Genomic DNA, 17,436 nt, shown 5'->3' on the forward strand with positions numbered 1-17,436 from the left:
AGCATGTTTCAGGAGAAGAGGGGAGAAATTGGATGAAACTCATACCAACATCGCAAAAACACACAAAACTCCTTACAGACAGTTTCCCTAAACTCTGGGGCTCCATGGTGGCAGTACTACTTAAAAGGACATTGGTACTGAAAAAAGATAAAGCACTAGTGTGCCTGACTCATATTCTGTGGCCTTTTTATCCATATTGGTGCATTTTGTAACTGACTGTAGTACAAGTATTGATTGTAGCCACCATAATGTCCAACATAATACCAGAACTGTGGTACGGTACATGAGCACTGCAGTGACAGTGACCTTGCATTTTAGCATTTATTAATTACTGATACAAATAACATACTGTATGGTCACTGGAAACTATTTTGAACTACTTACAGTACTAGAGCTCATTTTTTTCACATGTAATTTATATCGCTCATCCTCAGGTTGTTGGGTTTCTAAAACCACATGACTACAATTGGTTGGGAATTTTTAGTTGGTTCTGCTGACATTGCTCCTCCACCAAAATATTAGTTGATCAGTGCTTGTCCTATGTCCCATTCCCTCAGTAACCAGAATAGAAGGATCTGAGTCCAACAGACTGGTTGCAGTTAATCATTTTATATGCAACCAGGGTGTGCCTTTCAGCTAGGTAGAAGCTACAACTATTAAATATCCAATGGATACTTGAGAAACATCTACAATTTTTTTTTTCAATTGTACAACAAACATCTAGTTCAAGTAACATTCAAGTATTTTTAAGGACTAAGGATTGTAGGTTATATTCTGGAATAATATCCTAAATATTAAAACACATAAAACACATATGATTAAAATTTATAATTTTTCACAGCCCAAGTCTTTAGTGTTCTGTCTTTAGCGTTGTCCTTATTATAAGTGCAAGCTTCTGGAAATTAGGGAAAAAGGCAGGAAGAGTAAAGTTTCTCATTTAATATGCTTGCTGCCAACTGAGCCCCATGCCGCTGAGTGAGCGCTGCTCCCCGAGGTATCAATAATACAAGAGGAAGTTATTGTTCCACTGGGGGTGACACTGACAGAATTAAAAGGCTTTGTGGGGAGCCTGAGTTGGTCCTTTCACTGCTTCTGCTCAGGTTTCCACTGTTGCAGACAGAACTCAGACAGGAGAGAGATGATTATATTTGTTAGTGAAGAGCCTGATTGTGTGCTGCTGGAGAGTTTTTGTTTTATGACAGCTGCAGGAGACCTTTTGGCATTCGTGTACGGAAAGCAGTATGCTCAAGGACATTGTCCAAAGTTATATTATGTAACAGGATAGTAGGACATGTCCAACAAATAACAAAAAGTTCTCAGGGTAATCATGACATTACAGATTCAGATACTGTGCTTTATTTTTTAATTTTGGACAGGCAAAAAAAAAAAAGACAAAAAAAAACACAACAGAATAGTCAATGATATAATCAAGCAATCTAAGACTTTAGACATTTAAAAAGACAACCTTTGCAATTGTTGTATTTAAACAGTAACAGTATATAGTATGTTCTTGACTTAGTCCTTTCCTAAAAAAAAAGAAGCAAATTGCAATCAAATGTTGAGACATGTTACAGTGATATTCACCAACACTGAGCTTCATAATATTTATAGTTTCTTACTTCATAACTGATATGCTCACAAGTCCACATGTCACATGGGATGTCATTTTTGACAAGCAGAATAATGCCCTCAAGCCATACATAAATTCACTTGGTAAGCCTGCCAGCTGGCACATGCTCAAATAATGGCGCTGAAACCTGAAGCTCTGGCTGAAGTTCCAATAGAGCTGAAGGAAGAACAGATCGAAAAAAGTGACACTCTCTGGCAAGACAGAAGAGAGGGAAAGCAGGAGACAGGTGCAGACTGACAGAAAGGAGACAATATAGTATTTAAGGTTTATTTTCATATATATGATCATTTTTTGTTATGAGTATTATCTGCATTTTCCCCTCAACTCCAATGGAGGGAATGGATTATGAGCACATGTGAGTATGGCCAAAACACTGAAGACTTAAATTGCAGATGTTTATAAATGAAATGAAAATAATAAGCAGTTAAAATTATGAATATAGCAACAATTGTTTTCCATTCTTTATTTGAGCATTTTTTTAAATTAAACAAGTAACGCATATTTGATACTGTAATTATGGACTATCATAAATTTGTTGTATTACAGATCATTTAAATGTAAAAAAAACCCCAGTGATTATTGTATGCAAAGCAACCGCAGTTTGTTTTTTGTTAGTGAAAGTGTAATCAAGTGACTGTGGGCAGTCATTAACATTTGATATCCATTCTGCAGTGTGACATTGTACTCCGTGAGAGTCTTAGGCTAAAAGGAACAGGTGCTTTCTCAAAGGAGCATCGGTATGATTTCATCCACACAGTCTTGAAACCCGTGAATGGCGCTCAGAATGGGAAGGTTTGGAATTGTAATGGGGTTGGTTTTCTTATTGGGTAAAGTATCCAATGCTGCTGAAGGTGAGAAAATACATGTATTGTTTGTTCGACCATAGTTTATATTCTTTAATCAGATTTAGGCTTTACATCCAAATGTCATATTGCAGGAGATAAAAAGGAGGAACAGAGAGATGCAATTCTGAAGGAGCTGGTTGAGATATGGCGAAAGGGTGGAGGCTGGTACCCCCGCAGAGAACAGCCATATCCAGAGAGGAGACAGGATGAACAAATCCATACAGTTCTAAGAAACATTGTTGGAGGTCTCAAGTCTCTAGGACTTCTGCCCAAGAAAGCTCCTGGTTTATCATCTCTTAACAAACCATTTGACCGAAACAGGCTGTCGGGATTTCTTTATAACATCTCAATGTATCTTCAGGAAATGAGTGCTGAACTAGATGATGAGCTCCCTGTTGATAATGATCATTTTTGGGAAAACTTGTTGCAATCTTTTGCGCAGTCCGATGGAAAAACGCAACTAGGAGATTGGGTTGGGAGGATTCCTCCTAGACCAAGCTTCAGGCTACAAGACCTCTTCCTCTCTCTAAGAGGTAGCCCACATTGGGATGGACTACTAGGTCTGCTGCAGAGCATCCTTACCCTCATAGAACAACAGCCGCAAAAACCTCTTCTCACATTTGTGTCGCAGAACTGGAAGACTATTAGTGCATTGCTTGACACCGCACTACAAGCTCTTGTCAGTGGGACCTATAGCCAGGCCAGTGCAGGTCTCCAGGGTTTTATCTGCACCCTGAAAGGACAGAGTGATTGTACTTTCAACCTGAGCTGGCTGCAGAAACTCCTAACATTCCTGGAGACAATGAACTGGAAACCCGTGGTGAATCTGCACCCTGCAGGTGCTTACACTGACCACAGGGATGGTACCTTTTTGGCAGGACGTTTGAAGCCATTTAGCATTCCACCTGAGGTTTTACATGGGGAGAAAAATAAATCTCAAGATATGGAGCACCTTAGCTCTATGCAAGTCTTACTTATGCAGGCACTGTCGAAGTCAAACAGTGGGGAAAGAGCGGCACAATTTGCTGAGCGAAATCCTGCCCTCGTCCAGGGTCTTGACGGCCTTCAGCGTGGATTGTTGCACAGAGTGGGTAGCACAGTGTACAGTAATCTGAGGAGGAAGGTTTCGCGTGTGACCATGGCACTGCTGGATGATCTAGGTAGCATGGCTGGTGAGCCAAAGACCACTGAAATGGGAAGGTGCACTATAGGCAAGTTTATCCTTATATTTTCACTTTGCTTTTAATAGCTTTTTCTCTATAGCTTTTATTACACACATTTTTGAACAATAAAATCTTTATAGTTTAAACATATTTCTGGATTCCTGAAATCACATTGGCCATGTTAGTCATCAAGAAGATCATGATACGCTAAATCCTATGGGCTGGATAATCTACCCACCCTTTTGTTGATTTGTAACCATATACCCCTGACATTATGTGCCCAGCTATGCTGTTCCATTGAGCCTAATTGTATGGCAGTCCTTTCCTTTTTGCAATTCATTAACAACCCACGGTAATTTTTAGTGATTTGTATTAACAGAGAACAATCTTACTCATCCTGGTTTGCAACTTCTTTTTTTTAAGGTGACCTGAGACAGTTGCTATTGTGGTAAGTTACTTTTTAAAATATTATGTTTTGAGCATGCATTTAATACATTTCTAACATTACTGTAATACTCTTTGTCACATAGGGGGATTAGACATAATCTGACATGGAATGCTCAAGCCATGGGTTTCACGTCAAAAGGTTTACCGATTCGGCCATCTTTGATGACCTGTTCGTCTGCGGAGACAGAAAAACATCACTTAAACCAAGAGCAATCAGTGAAAAGAACCAGACTGCACCAGCCCCAAAAGTTGTCCCACGATCAAATAGAATCAGAGCTGTCAGTCTCAGCTGAGATCCTGGAAGCAGCATGCAATGCCTCCATTCCAGGTCTCACTGGGGTTTCAAACTTTACTGTGTTTCTCTACTGTAATCTTTTTGATGGAGGTGATGCAACATTGGACCCAGAGGCTGGTCATGTAGTGCCTGACCTCCATGTCAGCTGCTCTAATGCGGCATGGTACCTCTCTGCGGCAGAGGAAGATTTCCTGTGGGTACATGTGTGCAGTGAATACTTTGCACAGGATTTCAATAATACAGTATGTGCCAACTCTTCCTTCTGGCTTCATCAAGCACATCAGGTATTAGTAATAAATGTTTAAATTATGTCTGTTAAAAAAAAACAACTTTGAGGTTGATTGACAAGTATGCTGTAACTGTGTGATTTTATTAGGCTGCTGCTACCAAGGACTACCATTACCTCAACAAATCAAGTATTAATGACCTCTGTGAACAACTCTCCAGTGAAGTTTCTGGAAGTTCTGGAAGTACAGCAGCCGAAGACTGCTTAGAGCTGCTCAGTGTTAGATCTCTAAATGCACAAGATTTTAGGAGGTGTTTTCTCCCTAACAATTCCGCACTGATATTAGCCTTGTGTGGCAATGCATCATATCCATTAGTTCACACTGGCTGGGCTGCAGAATACTGCTCCAAAATCCTGAACAAAGATTCCCACCATGATTCCAAAAATGCTCTCTGTAACTTTTTAAATTGGACAACAGAGCATTTCACCAATTCTGATCTGCTTGAACTCTGTGGCGACACAGCAGGTCTGAGGGATCACATTTGCAAGAACATGAGTCTATATATCATGCTGGTTCCTAAACAGCCCATACTCTTAGACTACTGCAACTTCAATTCAGAACCAAAGCAGGAGACTCAATGTGTTCTCCAGCAGCTGTTTGACATGCTGCCTGTACCGTATAACTTTGACACTCATCAGCTCTGTATAAATCCTATTCCAATTATACAAGAAGCTGTGTATAAATTAAATCATTGTGAAGGTGTTGTTGATGAACGTGTGGGTTGGCTGGCCACAGTAAGTTATGTGCTCCAAGTGTTAGATTTTGTTGTGGGGCTCTCAGCAGGCCTTGAGGAAGGGGAACAAGAGGTACGCCAAGGCCTTGGCCAAGCTATTCTTCTGTCCAGACTTCTGGACAATTCCTCATTCTGGGCAACCATTGGGCCTGATGCATCTGTTAGTGTGCTCCAAACTGTTGGGGTTTTTCTCAGACGAGAGCAGAATCTATCACTCAAGGAAGATCTTCTTAGTTGTTTTAGTGTAAGTGCAATATAATTATTATTTTATACTATGACTAATGTTGTTATGTCTACATTTAGCTATCCTAAAGCATTTTGTTACACTGTTTAAAGGGTCCGTTTGTTGTGTTAATCTTCTAGCCTGTCCTTTGGGATCTTATTCAAAAAGAGGACAACTCCTCAGCACTGAGATTTTTAATACAGGTAGTATACAAACTTGTCAGAAATGATATGAGATAAAGAAGAGTTTAATGTATTTATTATACATTTCTAACAGTCTAAATATTAGCTAACTTCACACAACCTGACAGCTTAAATGAATTAAATGACAATAACCTTAAGCTTAATCTTGAGCTGACCAACATTTTAAGGAGCTTCAAACATGCTTTTTACTTGTTAACACTTTGAACTAATACTGTACATACTGCCATACTGGCTCACAATCTATGATATGTCTCTTTCTGCTGGTCTAGGAATACCTACAGATGCCAAAAGAAAGAATACGCACTCTTGTGTTGTCTGCAGAAAAAGATGCAGTGAAAAGATTTCTTTCTCATGTACATCAGAGTTGGGACCAGCTCCAAGTAGAGACACAGGTAACAACTTAGCTAATGAGCTAATGCATTTTCCATCTTCATTTGTTCCAGTGAGAGGGATCTAGTCTGCTGTAAATGCAATTTGTTCTATTTGTAAAGTCTTATAAATGAATATTGCTTCTCTTGGCATTATTGAAAGGCTTCTCCTAAGGAAAAGGAGGCCATGGAGACTATGACTGCAGCGTTCATTCATAAATTCCCACGTGTTACTCCAGAACTATTTGTCGACCTCTCACAGTTCATCCCGTACATGTCTGTATCTGACATAATGAATTTCCCTGCATCACTGATTGCCAACGATAGTGTGTGAGTGAAACATAAAAATATGTTGATAACTTAGGAACAGAGGAGGATATCTATGTTCATGTATCTGACATTCTTTTAGATTGATGGCTATTCGAGATCACAGCTCGGAGATGAAGTCTCCTCAGAAACAAGCATTCGCTAAACGTCTTCTACAGTCAAATGCAGTGGGAGATGTTTCATCCTGGCCACCTTACTTCCTCACCTCAGTTCTTCCCCTCCTCCCACATCTCCCTATCAGCCACTTCCAACAGCTGACATCCCAGCAGGTAGGTAAGCAAACATCAGAGTATTTTGTCTATATGAATTCCAAGAAGTCTTTAAGAAGAACAAAAGTATAGTTTGCAAACACATTTCACAGCTCAGCCCGCTGGTTGAACTGCTTGCTAATAGCAGTCTGGATGCCATAAGGGGGAGGCATGTGCTTCGCAGCCTGTTCAACAAGAGGAAGAATCTCACTAGTGATACCATAATGAGGTAATTCATCTCTCTAAAAGAAAAATTCAGTTTGTGCCATACAACTGAGCCGTTTTGTTTCTTTGACAGGTTAGGTATCCTAATATGCTACATGAATTCAGAAGAGCTGCAGCGTTTCCTGTCTGTACCACCAGTTTCAGATGCTCTGTGGCAGCAGCTTGCACAGTGTATTTCAGATGGTCATGTCAGTGGAAATGGCAGAGTAAGCATAAGCCTTTTATAATCTTTTAAAATACATATTTATCACATCTTCTAACTCATATATTATACTCGAATATTAGATCTATTTTAAACTTTTACTAAATAGACAGTGAGTAGGTAGTATCACAGCCCCAAAGCTACAGGAACCTTGGTACCGGTTACTTTCTTTGTGTTTATTTATACTTTCAAATGCTCTTGGTGGTTTTCCTCTGGGTTCAATGGTTTCCTCCAATGTCTAAAAACATGATACTGAATTCCCCCTAGGTGTGAATATGTATGTGAATATATGTGTGCCTGTTTCCTTGCAATTAATTGGTGTCCTATTCAGACTGTACTGCTACTTCATGCCCAGTCTAATCATTTTCCACAACCACCAGCTCTCCATCTTCTCCCTTTTATTCAGCAATTCCATCTATGATGCTGTAGTCAGTGGATGTCTAAAGCAAAGCCAAAAGATGCCCAGAACACAAGATTGAAGTTTTTTTAGAGCAATTGTGAAGCTGCAAATTGTGGGCTGACCTTGTCTTTTAGTCGAGGGTGTGGTCTGCAAACACAAAATATTGTTTGTCTTGCTAATATCCAAGACCATGTCACATTTGTAACACATTTTAAACCTGCATTAAAGTAAAATCAAGAGACATGTCCTTGCTCAGAGGGTAATCTTTGTGTTTATTTGTGATTGAAACACCAGTGACTGATATTTATTGTGTTTTGTCATATATGACATGAAGTTCCACTATTTGCAGCTTTCGCATTGGCTGGCCCTGGCTCTCAAACCCATGAATGCCAGTTTGTTGTCTTCTCCAGCGCTGGCCTCTCTCCATGGTTTATTACCCCAACTTGGTGCATCATTCCTGCAATCATTATCCTCAAATTATTTATTGAGACTCTTCTCTCAACCTGATATACCTACTTTCCCACCTGCACAGGTAAATACACACACTTTCCAATAGACTTGATGTTAATGGATTTTATTTTGTACCAAGACTAATCCTGATCTCATCTTTCCATTGCAGGCATTACAAATTTTAAATAAAATATTCCAAGACACAAATGTAAGTTGCATCACATGATTTACAAAAGAGTTTCTGGAGACAGAAAGGCTTGTATTAATTTCCATTTCCTGTTTAGATCAGTGCCAACACATTATGCCAGCTAAAGCCATTATTTCGGGGTTTAGCACCTGCTTTCTTGAAAAACTTAATTGTACCTGACTCGATTGGAAAGGCAGATTGTCAGTGCTGGAGCTCTCTGCTGAGCGACCTGCAGCCTGCACACCGTGCAATGGTGCATAGTGCACTACAACAGGTAACATCAGCACCGATATATACTTACACCAAGAAACCAAGACCTTATGAATTAAACACCTACGCAAAGAAGCGGCAGCTCAATTCTCCACTTAAAAACAGCATTTAACCAAAAACATGCGTTATCTCATTATAACACTACATTCCACAATTTTCCAGCCATTATAACGACGTAGCTGTATTTTGTAATTATGAATGAATAATATTTATAATCTAGGTTTTAAATTCTGCCAGAAATTCACAGTAAAATCCAAAGGAATGCACTGTACAATGTAATTGTTCATGTTAAGTCTGTTTAAAATTCCAATAATATTACACTATGACTGATAAAAAGACCATCATTGATGTGTTGATGTTTTTTGTTAGAAAATGTTTAATTAACATTTATGTGAGAAGTCTCCACTATCAGTTAATAAGGTTTCTGCCACAACATTAAATGTAATTAAAGATGAATAATAGCACAATATGTAGTTCTTTAATTAAAATCTTTTTTTAAATTGTACTCTTATTATTGATTATTTCTTTTCAACAATGCTGCATTTTTTCTAGATTGACAAAGCAGTATTATTTCTTCTCTCAGTAATTCTGGCACAATGGTCCTATATGGTGTCCTGAAATAAATAAAGAATAGCTATGACAATAAGTAAACCAGTGCAGTTCTGCTGTTGCCTAATTCTGCCTAAAAACCTGGAACTGGCAACACAGCCAGATTATAATGAATAGTTTTAAATGGTCATGGCAAATTCATGTTTGTTCAATGTCTCCTTATTTTCTGTAAACATCAGTCACCCTCAGAGCTAACTAATACGTGTTGTTGTTCTGAAGGTTTTGGAGCACTTGTCAAAAAATGACACGCTTTACCTGCACTGCCTTTTACCCTTCATTTCCCTGAAAAAACTGGCCACTGAGCTTGACGGACGGACGATCCTTAATCACATTTCTCTGTACAGAAACATGTCCTGGTCACCTCAACAGGTAATATCCTATTTCTTTCCTGTCCTTCAATAGCAAACAATAATAGCAGATAATTATGTTGATAATTCCACAACCTGTGTCCGTTCTTGCTGGATGGATCTTTCCACAGCTAATGACACACTCATTTGCTGCAGCTCATTGTGTATGCCACAGATGAGCCTTAGAGTAAATTAATACGAAGTGCCCCACACCTGCCATCAAGCAAATTGCGCTCAGTGTGTTAGAACGGCTTGCATAAAAGATATGAATTAGTAATGCATTAAAGTGATTTCGTCTCAGCCAAAAGGAGTATCACATTCAATTTTGGTTGCCATCCAACTTCTCAAGTTTTTCATTCAACAGGCTCAGTTGCTTTTCAGAATGATTCAGCAGACTGAAAACATCACCCGAGAGACAGTACTGTAAGTGACATCAGTCAGCTACATGCCTTTTGGTATTTTGATTCACTCACATAAGTAGGTCTTGGGACTTGGCTCATATGATTTACATTTCAGCTAATCTGCCAAGACTTATCCATTTGTCCCTGACGAACCTGTCAACACAGAACAAATCTGAACATTTTCTGGCTTATTATGTAGCTTTCTGTAGTATTGTACGCTTTGTTTCTTCTTGTTGCAGACATTTAGGCCCCATTGCAAGTGGCATGAGCTGTAAGAACCTACAGCTTTGGGCCAATGAATCAGACTTCTCTGAGCTGTTAAGGTTTATTACAGAGTTGCCCGGCGGATTGAGGCCAGCTCTGGTGAGAATTTGTGAGACAAGCTTTAGTCCCAATGCAGCAATTCACATTCATTGGCATCTGTGTTTTCAATTGCTATTCCAAGACAAAGTCTACCGCTCTGCCAAAGCAAATAGCAATTGATTCAAACTGACACTAATGAAGGCTTGCATCCCGGATAGGCAGTAAATAATAAATGACGTGAATATGCCAATGCCATTTTTGTATAATGGAACAATGCTTTTGTTTCACTAAAATAAGTATAACTTGTTTAGTAAATAAATAAAAAATAATGTTATTATACAAATCAAGGCCTGGGTGAATAATTCTATTTCATTATAATGTCTGATGTCAACAAAGCAAATTAATTATGTTTTAACAGAGGAAGTGTGTGCTAGAGGAGCTTAGAAGAAGGCCAGACATAGATCTGGATGGCTTCAACCCATCATTCACTGCAGGATTACCGTAAGATCATATATATTTGATCTTTTTCAACATTATTCATCAAGCCTCTGATGTCCTCTGCCTCACTGTCAGATGTTGTCTCACAGCGTGACGATGATTGAGCGCCTGTCCAACGCATCACTCTCAGCTGTCCTGAACCACATTCAGAGACACTTTATTGATTTCCTGGAGCTTCCACGACACAAGCAGATGACTTTGGCTGAGAAAGCTATTGAAGTGCTTGTGAGAAAAATAGCTTTTGAGAACTTCTGCATGGATGTAATTTAGACATTGTTTCTAAACTTGTTCCTATAGTCATTATGGATATACATATTTCTTACACAGGTATGGTCTATAAAACATCTATATTTTTTGGGGGAAAAAAGTTGGAGGGGAATTATTGGTTCTTAACTTGGAGCCGAATTATGGGTTTTTAGATCATCAAGCATTTTTAACTCCAAAAAATATGATGCATTCTGTTTAAATGGGTTTAACAGATGGATTACGAGGAACCCTGAACATGTAAACCAGTCATATGTATATATGTGTGTTTATATATGATACATGTTTATGCAGTAAGACACATACGTTCAGTTGCTCTGAATGTCTGCATAAAAACTGAATCAATATATCTAGTGACACATTAACTAGTGGCAGAACCAACTTAAATAGATTTTGCCACAGGCTCTATTGCCCTTTTTCGTATGTATTTCACATACCTGTATAATCAGCAGTGGCTCATGACCATTGATTAAGTTTGACTTATGCTCTAGATTTCAGAGTAACACTAATCTACACTTACAACACTTCTGTAATCTGTTAATCATACATCTGACACTGCTCCTACAAAATCACTAATGGTAGTTACACCAAATATTGATTTGATTTTAATTTTCTGTTGTTCGCTCACTTTGCATTTTGTAAATTAATAAAAAATAAACAATTAATGAAGTATTTCTTCACAACAAGCATTTCTTTGCACAGTATTGTATATCAAATAAAAGACAAAAGTAAGTAGAGTTTCCTTTGCTGGTGACTGATATTATCTATGACCTAGTGAAGCTACTCTTCACTAAACGATATGTCATTTGCTTGTCCTGGGCACTCACGCTTGTTTTTCTTTTCCAAAATTTCTGTCAGATGATTTCTGAGGACAGAATCTCGGGGGCCTCCATGGACCTGCTGGGTCCTCTTCTCTTCTTTCTGGACAGGGACATGCTGTCTCTGGTGGACAGAGAGGCACTGAAGCTGCGCTTAGAGGACCTGAAACAGTATTGCATGCCCTCTGATACCTTCAGGGAAATGGCTTCTCTGCTTACAGAGAGAACTATGCTAGGGTAGGTCTTCTTGCCATTATGTTAAATATGGAACATTCTGAGGTAGGATAGATAGGACAACACCCTCCTGGAGTAAGATATCATCCCAACACTATTTCATATCCTATATACAGTAAATGACAGCACCAGCCCTAATCTCACTATATTTGTCTGGAACAATATCAAAAACACATTTTTCCACTGGCAAGCTTTTGCAACTAGCAACTGACAATATTACAAGCTATTTAGATAAAAAACCTTCTGAGGAAAGATTGTTGCAATTCACTTTAACACTTTAATCATTTCTAAGAAAGGTGTAGCTGTCAAAATTCTGGTGTAAACCAAGTTAGAAAATAATCAGTACTGAATATTTCTCTTCTACAGACTATGGAACAAATTGATATATAGATAGATAATAGATAGATAATAGATAATAGATGTTTTGATTTGGATTTAATTTATAGAGAGACAAAGTCATGGACTGTAGGAGATGTTGAGCATGTAGACCGGCTTGTGTTCACCCTGACACCTCAGCTGATACGCTCTCTGCCCCTGGTAAGATAGAACAAAAACAAGACAAGCACTTCCATTAATCTATTCATCAATTTGTGCGAGTTATGCCATTGAGTTGAATGCCATATATCTGTTAGGATGACTTAGGTAAAGACACAGTTGAGCAAGTCCTGCAAAGTCAGTGGCACTGGAAAGACACCGAGCTTGGGAGGGTGTGTGCTGACCTGAAAGGACTAAAAGACAAGATTTACAGTTTAATTCACAAAATAATAAGAGGACGGAGATGGAACAGAAGAGGTGAGGCATGTTTACTACTTTAATATACTGCATCTATCACAAGATAAAAATAATGAATCAAATCTAATTGATATGATCTAATGTGCAAGTGCATTAACCTTTGTCAGAGCCAATCCCGACGTGCGTGGATATCAAAGGTACTTTTCCCTCAGCTTGGCGCTGGTATCAGCTCAATAGAATGAAGAGAAGAGAACTGAAGGAGTGTGTTGAATTCCTGGGTCAGGATGGTGCTCTGGATGCTGAGCAACGCTGGGCACTGTGGACAGAGCTCAGACCAGTAAGTGTGCCAGTATATGGCAAAATCCAAAATTAAGGAATGGTCTGGCCGTTATTATTAGAAAATAAACAATTATATCTTGAAATATTAGCCAAGATACTGTATGCTTGATTCCTATCATTTTCATCTTAACAATGAAACTAATGTTGCTAACTAAGGCAATCATATAGATACTATATTAACACATTAACAACATCAAGTACAAGTACCCTAATTTGTGACCAGTGGGGACAAGGCTAATAGGTCAGATGTTTGTGTTTATGTGTTTTTTTAGTTTTATAAGCCAGTGAGGACACTTAGACCAGCACAGGTACTGGAGCTTGGCTGTATCCTCACCGAGATGAGTGAGAGAGAGCTGCAGGCTGTGAACTTGTCTGACTTAGGTGTGGTAGCTCATCTTGGAAGTTTTAAAGTGTGGAACCAAAGAAAAGTAAGTTTTTTCCCCCATTCATAGTTCACCTAAGCTGAGTCTATACACCTAAGTTGCTATTGCTATGAACAATTTGTCAACCCCCTTTATGATCAATTGTTAAACTTTCAAATTGTACACTTATGTATGTACACAAACGTATGTGGACACCTGACCAATTTCACCCATATTTTATCCCTGAACATACAATTTCAGATTTAGCCTTTTATTTGCTATTATAAAAAACAACTTACTAATAGATTTTGAAGTGTGGTTGTGGGGATTTGTTCTCATTTAGCCTCGAAACCAGTAATCAGGTCAAAGCACTGTTGCTGAATGAAGAGTTCTGGGTTCCAACGGTGTTCAGTGGGGTTAAGTGCAGGGATCTGTGCAGGCTACTCAAATTCTTTCACTGTAATGTTGGCATACCATGTCTTTTTGGACTTTTATTTGTGCACAAGGGCATTGCCATGCTGGAACAAGTCTGGGCTCCTTAGTTCCACTAAAGAAAAATCTTAATGCTACAGCATACAAAGGCATTCTATAAAACTGTGTGATGTGATGGCTAGGTAGCCACCTACTTTTAGACATATACAGTATGTCTGCAAACATATATAAACCTGTATTTACCTGCAATGCTTGTCTTTAAATTAAAAAGTAATCTCAACATTGAAATAGTACTTAATGTGAACATGTGTATATGGATGATGATTAGGTTTCATCATGGGATGATAACATACACATACATTTTGTCCAATTTTAAACGATCTATTCTCTGTTGTTTGTTTTAAAATGTCAAAGCTAGTAAAGAATTCAGCAGCAATGTTATACTGGATAAACTCTGTGGTTTTGAAATATGAGCAGGTTTCATATTTATTGTATACAATATCAATCTTCAGTGAGTCCCGTATAATGGTCTGGGTAACTGTGAATCCAGAGTCTATAGTGTCTGAGGCATTAATACACACTGAATGGAAGACCAGTCCATTGCAGGACACCATACACCCCATACACATTTTACAAGCTTCCCATTTAATTTACCACTTCATATTTTTTACAGATGAGAGCGGCTCTACAGGGATTCCTGCGCCACCGCAAAGAGAAGCCTGAAGACCTCGGAGTGGTCGAGTTGGTTTCTCTTGGCAATCTACTTTGTGGCTTCACTCCTGCGGAAATTTCCCGTCTAGACGCATTTAACCTGAGGTTAGAGGAAGACTCTGTTTCCAAGTGCTTGATATAGATCAGAATGTGCATCTGCAATTTGTTCACAATTTTCTGTGATGTTTGTTAGTGTGGCTGCGATGTTCCTGAGGGAGACGCATCTGTCGTGCTTTGAGCAGCAGACTGAGGCTCTGACCACTCGACTCTCCAGCTCCCTGGCTTTTGGTGCAGTCAGCGGATGGAGCTCTGAGATTTTCACTGAGATTGGGACTCTGGCAGGTAGAGGAAAACGTGGGGCAAATGTATGATGTAGTACCATTAAATTCTCTTTGCTTAGTGAAAACAAAATACATATTGTATGTCACTTGACTACATTAGTCACTTAATATTCCAGGCATCTTTATTATACATAAAGATTACAATTGGTGCTTTTAACCTACATTGTTCAATAATTTTAAAAACATTAGATCAGCCACATAATGTATTGTAGCTTTAGTGTTTAAAAAAATCTACACCTTAATACAGCTTTTCATCTCTTTGCCCCAGAGGATTTTTTTTAGTACTGAGATATCTTAAAATCCTACATATTTTTACATTCATACAATCCTACAAAAAATGTTGACTGAATCACAAAAATGTACACAAGATCACTCACTGAATCAGTTTTTTTTTTGTATTTTGCAAAATAGCTAGACTAAGGATTAGTGTTATATTAGCCAAAATATAGCTAGTTTGCCAGCTTGACCATGTAACATAATATAGCATCATTCTGTCAATATAGCATTATATTTATAAAATTAAAGTATGGTTGTGAACTCACTTGTATGGCTCTATCACATCCAGCTGAATTTGTGGTTGATGCTATCTGTAAAACTGTGGATAGAAACCCAGCTTCTGCTTGGGTCTCTGCATGTCTAGTGGCTGATGGCTCATCAGATGAAAACTCAATCTCACTGAAACTGAACTGCTGGTCATCCTAAGTGATTCATCCCCAGGCCAGGATCTAGCGATGTCCCTGCACAGCTCTCTGATCCGTCTTCGGCCACTGCTTGCAACCTTGTGTAACCATGGACAATCAACTGTCCTTTTCCTTGCAGGATGCTAATGTGACATGTTCATGTCGGTTTCTTTTGTGCAACATCAGAAGGATTCTGCTGTTTTTATGCACTTTCACTTCACTTTTGTATGTCGCACTGGATAAGGCTGTCTGCCAACATAGAAAATTCAACCTGTATAAAAGTATTTCTTGTGCAGTTACACTTCCACCAAACATTAGCATGGTATAAGGAACCAAAACAGGTAGCTTAGTTAAAGCTTGCCTCATAGTCTGGATAGTTCTAAAGGTGGTTGTTTGCTTGAGACATTATTCACAATGATGACCTTTCTTTTTCCTCAGCTGGGCTGGATGATATGGTGTTGTCATCCCTTGTGAAAGAACAAATAGAAGGACTGACTCCATTGGCAATATCCATGATACCACCCAAAAAGATGTCTGTAAGAATCACACACGCTATCAGTGTTCCCTAAGCCAGTGTAACATTGTATAACACAAGCATTGCCAACCTGTAACCAAATTACATACAGTCGCTGTGATCTTTACAGGTGGTGTTCAGTGCAAGTCAGCTGTCCTGGCTGAGCTCTGAACAGGCGTGGGCTGTGACAGACGAGCAGTGGCAAAAACTGGACCAAGAGCAGAAGCAAGCATTAAGCAAGGCACTGTATGAAGGGGATGTGATGCTTGAACACAGAGGTCAGTCAGAATACACTCCTCTATAATAAAACATAGCTGCTGACTTGAGGTCACATGTGTCTTCACCTCTGTAGAAAGGCATTATTGGTGTACGCAATGGCGCATGATGTGACCTTTACAGGAAAATAATCAGATGTCTTGAAGTTGCCACATATCAAGAACAGCTTATCCTCAAGTGTTGTATTGCTCTCATACCACAGCTATTTGCCAAAAATATAATGCCTTATTCACACTATTACAGTACAACACATAAATGTTTTACATGTTTATAGTTACTTTTAATTTAGTAGAACATTTGCAAAACAAGTTCCTGTACTTACTTATGTTAAAGCAACAGTGAACAGTTATTCACTCACCAGCGTTTTATGAATAAGACAGAAATCCAGCTTGTCATGTTACAGAGAAACCTCAAAGCCTCAAAGTTTTCGTTTTACTCCTGACTCCTTCCAAAAATGCTAAGCAAACATCTTCTTACAACCGCACCATATCAGCAATTACATACATTCTAAAATCTGTTTATGTGGCAGATCCACAGAAAAAGTCACTGTGATTGTGCTGATAATGCAGAAACAATAAAATTAAAACAAGGGCACTTGCCTTGAAGGTGGCACTATTATCAGACATTCTGACCAATTAGAATCAATTATTAAAAGGAGCTGTGGTATAACTGCATATAATTCAGAGTTAGTATGTTTTGATGCTCTGTTGATTGCTTAGCTGATGTATGCATTGGTCCTCCTGCCAAAATTACCCTGCAAGTGCAGTCGCACAGCTGTCTGTGTTATTACTTGTCATTGTAACATAGTGTATTTGTCTCCACAGGCAGGAACCAGGCTCCCTCAGTTTGGTTTGCTGACAACCTCACAGCATGCTCACTCTTGTTTCTCTGTTCTCTGTTTCATTTATTATAAACACCCATAGGAGTATTACACTTTCATATTTATTTGCTGTACTTTATTAAGTTCTTACATTTTTGATTAAAAACCAACTTCAGAAAAAAAGGGCCATGGTATTGTTCAGATCATTCATTTTGTTTTTATTTCATTCCACGTTGACAACATTGGATGAAT

At 38.7% G+C, this 17,436-nt stretch overlaps 1 protein-coding gene and 1 long non-coding RNA gene across 2 annotated transcripts; one reads left to right on the top strand and one right to left on the bottom strand.

The window, feature by feature from the left end:
- Positions 1-743: 743 nt before the first annotated feature.
- Positions 744-17,349, top strand: LOC113652365 (stereocilin). The gene is made up of 29 exons (XM_027161350.2): positions 744-2,481; positions 2,568-3,686; positions 4,062-4,086; positions 4,169-4,664; positions 4,757-5,644; positions 5,764-5,826; positions 6,096-6,218; positions 6,358-6,524; positions 6,604-6,790; positions 6,883-6,998; positions 7,068-7,200; positions 7,946-8,128; positions 8,216-8,254; positions 8,331-8,507; positions 9,332-9,481; positions 9,824-9,882; positions 10,100-10,223; positions 10,582-10,664; positions 10,751-10,886; positions 11,784-11,980; positions 12,424-12,514; positions 12,610-12,769; positions 12,877-13,046; positions 13,321-13,476; positions 14,516-14,658; positions 14,747-14,895; positions 16,013-16,110; positions 16,219-16,366; positions 17,189-17,349. Exons 1-29 carry the CDS (start codon positions 2,403-2,405, stop codon positions 17,275-17,277), a joined length of 5,748 nt encoding a protein of 1,915 aa, XP_027017151.2. The 5' UTR covers positions 744-2,402; the 3' UTR covers positions 17,278-17,349.
- LOC125139467 lies at positions 12,763-15,984 on the bottom strand. Its single transcript, XR_007138523.1, has 3 exons — positions 15,437-15,984; positions 13,710-14,888; positions 12,763-13,025 (listed from the first exon to the last, which is right to left on the bottom strand). It is a non-coding gene; the product is annotated as an uncharacterized LOC125139467 (long non-coding RNA).
- Positions 17,350-17,436: the final 87 nt, after the last annotated feature.

The sequence above is a fragment of the Tachysurus fulvidraco genome, chromosome 2 (genome assembly GCF_022655615.1).
Source record: "Tachysurus fulvidraco isolate hzauxx_2018 chromosome 2, HZAU_PFXX_2.0, whole genome shotgun sequence".
Classification (NCBI taxonomy): domain Eukaryota; kingdom Metazoa; phylum Chordata; class Actinopteri; order Siluriformes; family Bagridae; genus Tachysurus; species Tachysurus fulvidraco.

Coding starts and splice junctions, on each gene's coding strand:
- LOC113652365 (XM_027161350.2), top strand. CDS start 2,403: ATGGCGCTCAGAATGGGAAGGTTTGGAATTGTAATGGGGTTGGTTTTC. Junction 11,981..12,423: donor ACAGAGAGAACTATGCTAGG/GTAGGTCTTCTT, acceptor TTTAATTTATAG/AGAGACAAAGTCATGGACTG. Junction 13,477..14,515: donor AAGTGTGGAACCAAAGAAAA/GTAAGTTTTTTC, acceptor TATTTTTTACAG/ATGAGAGCGGCTCTACAGGG.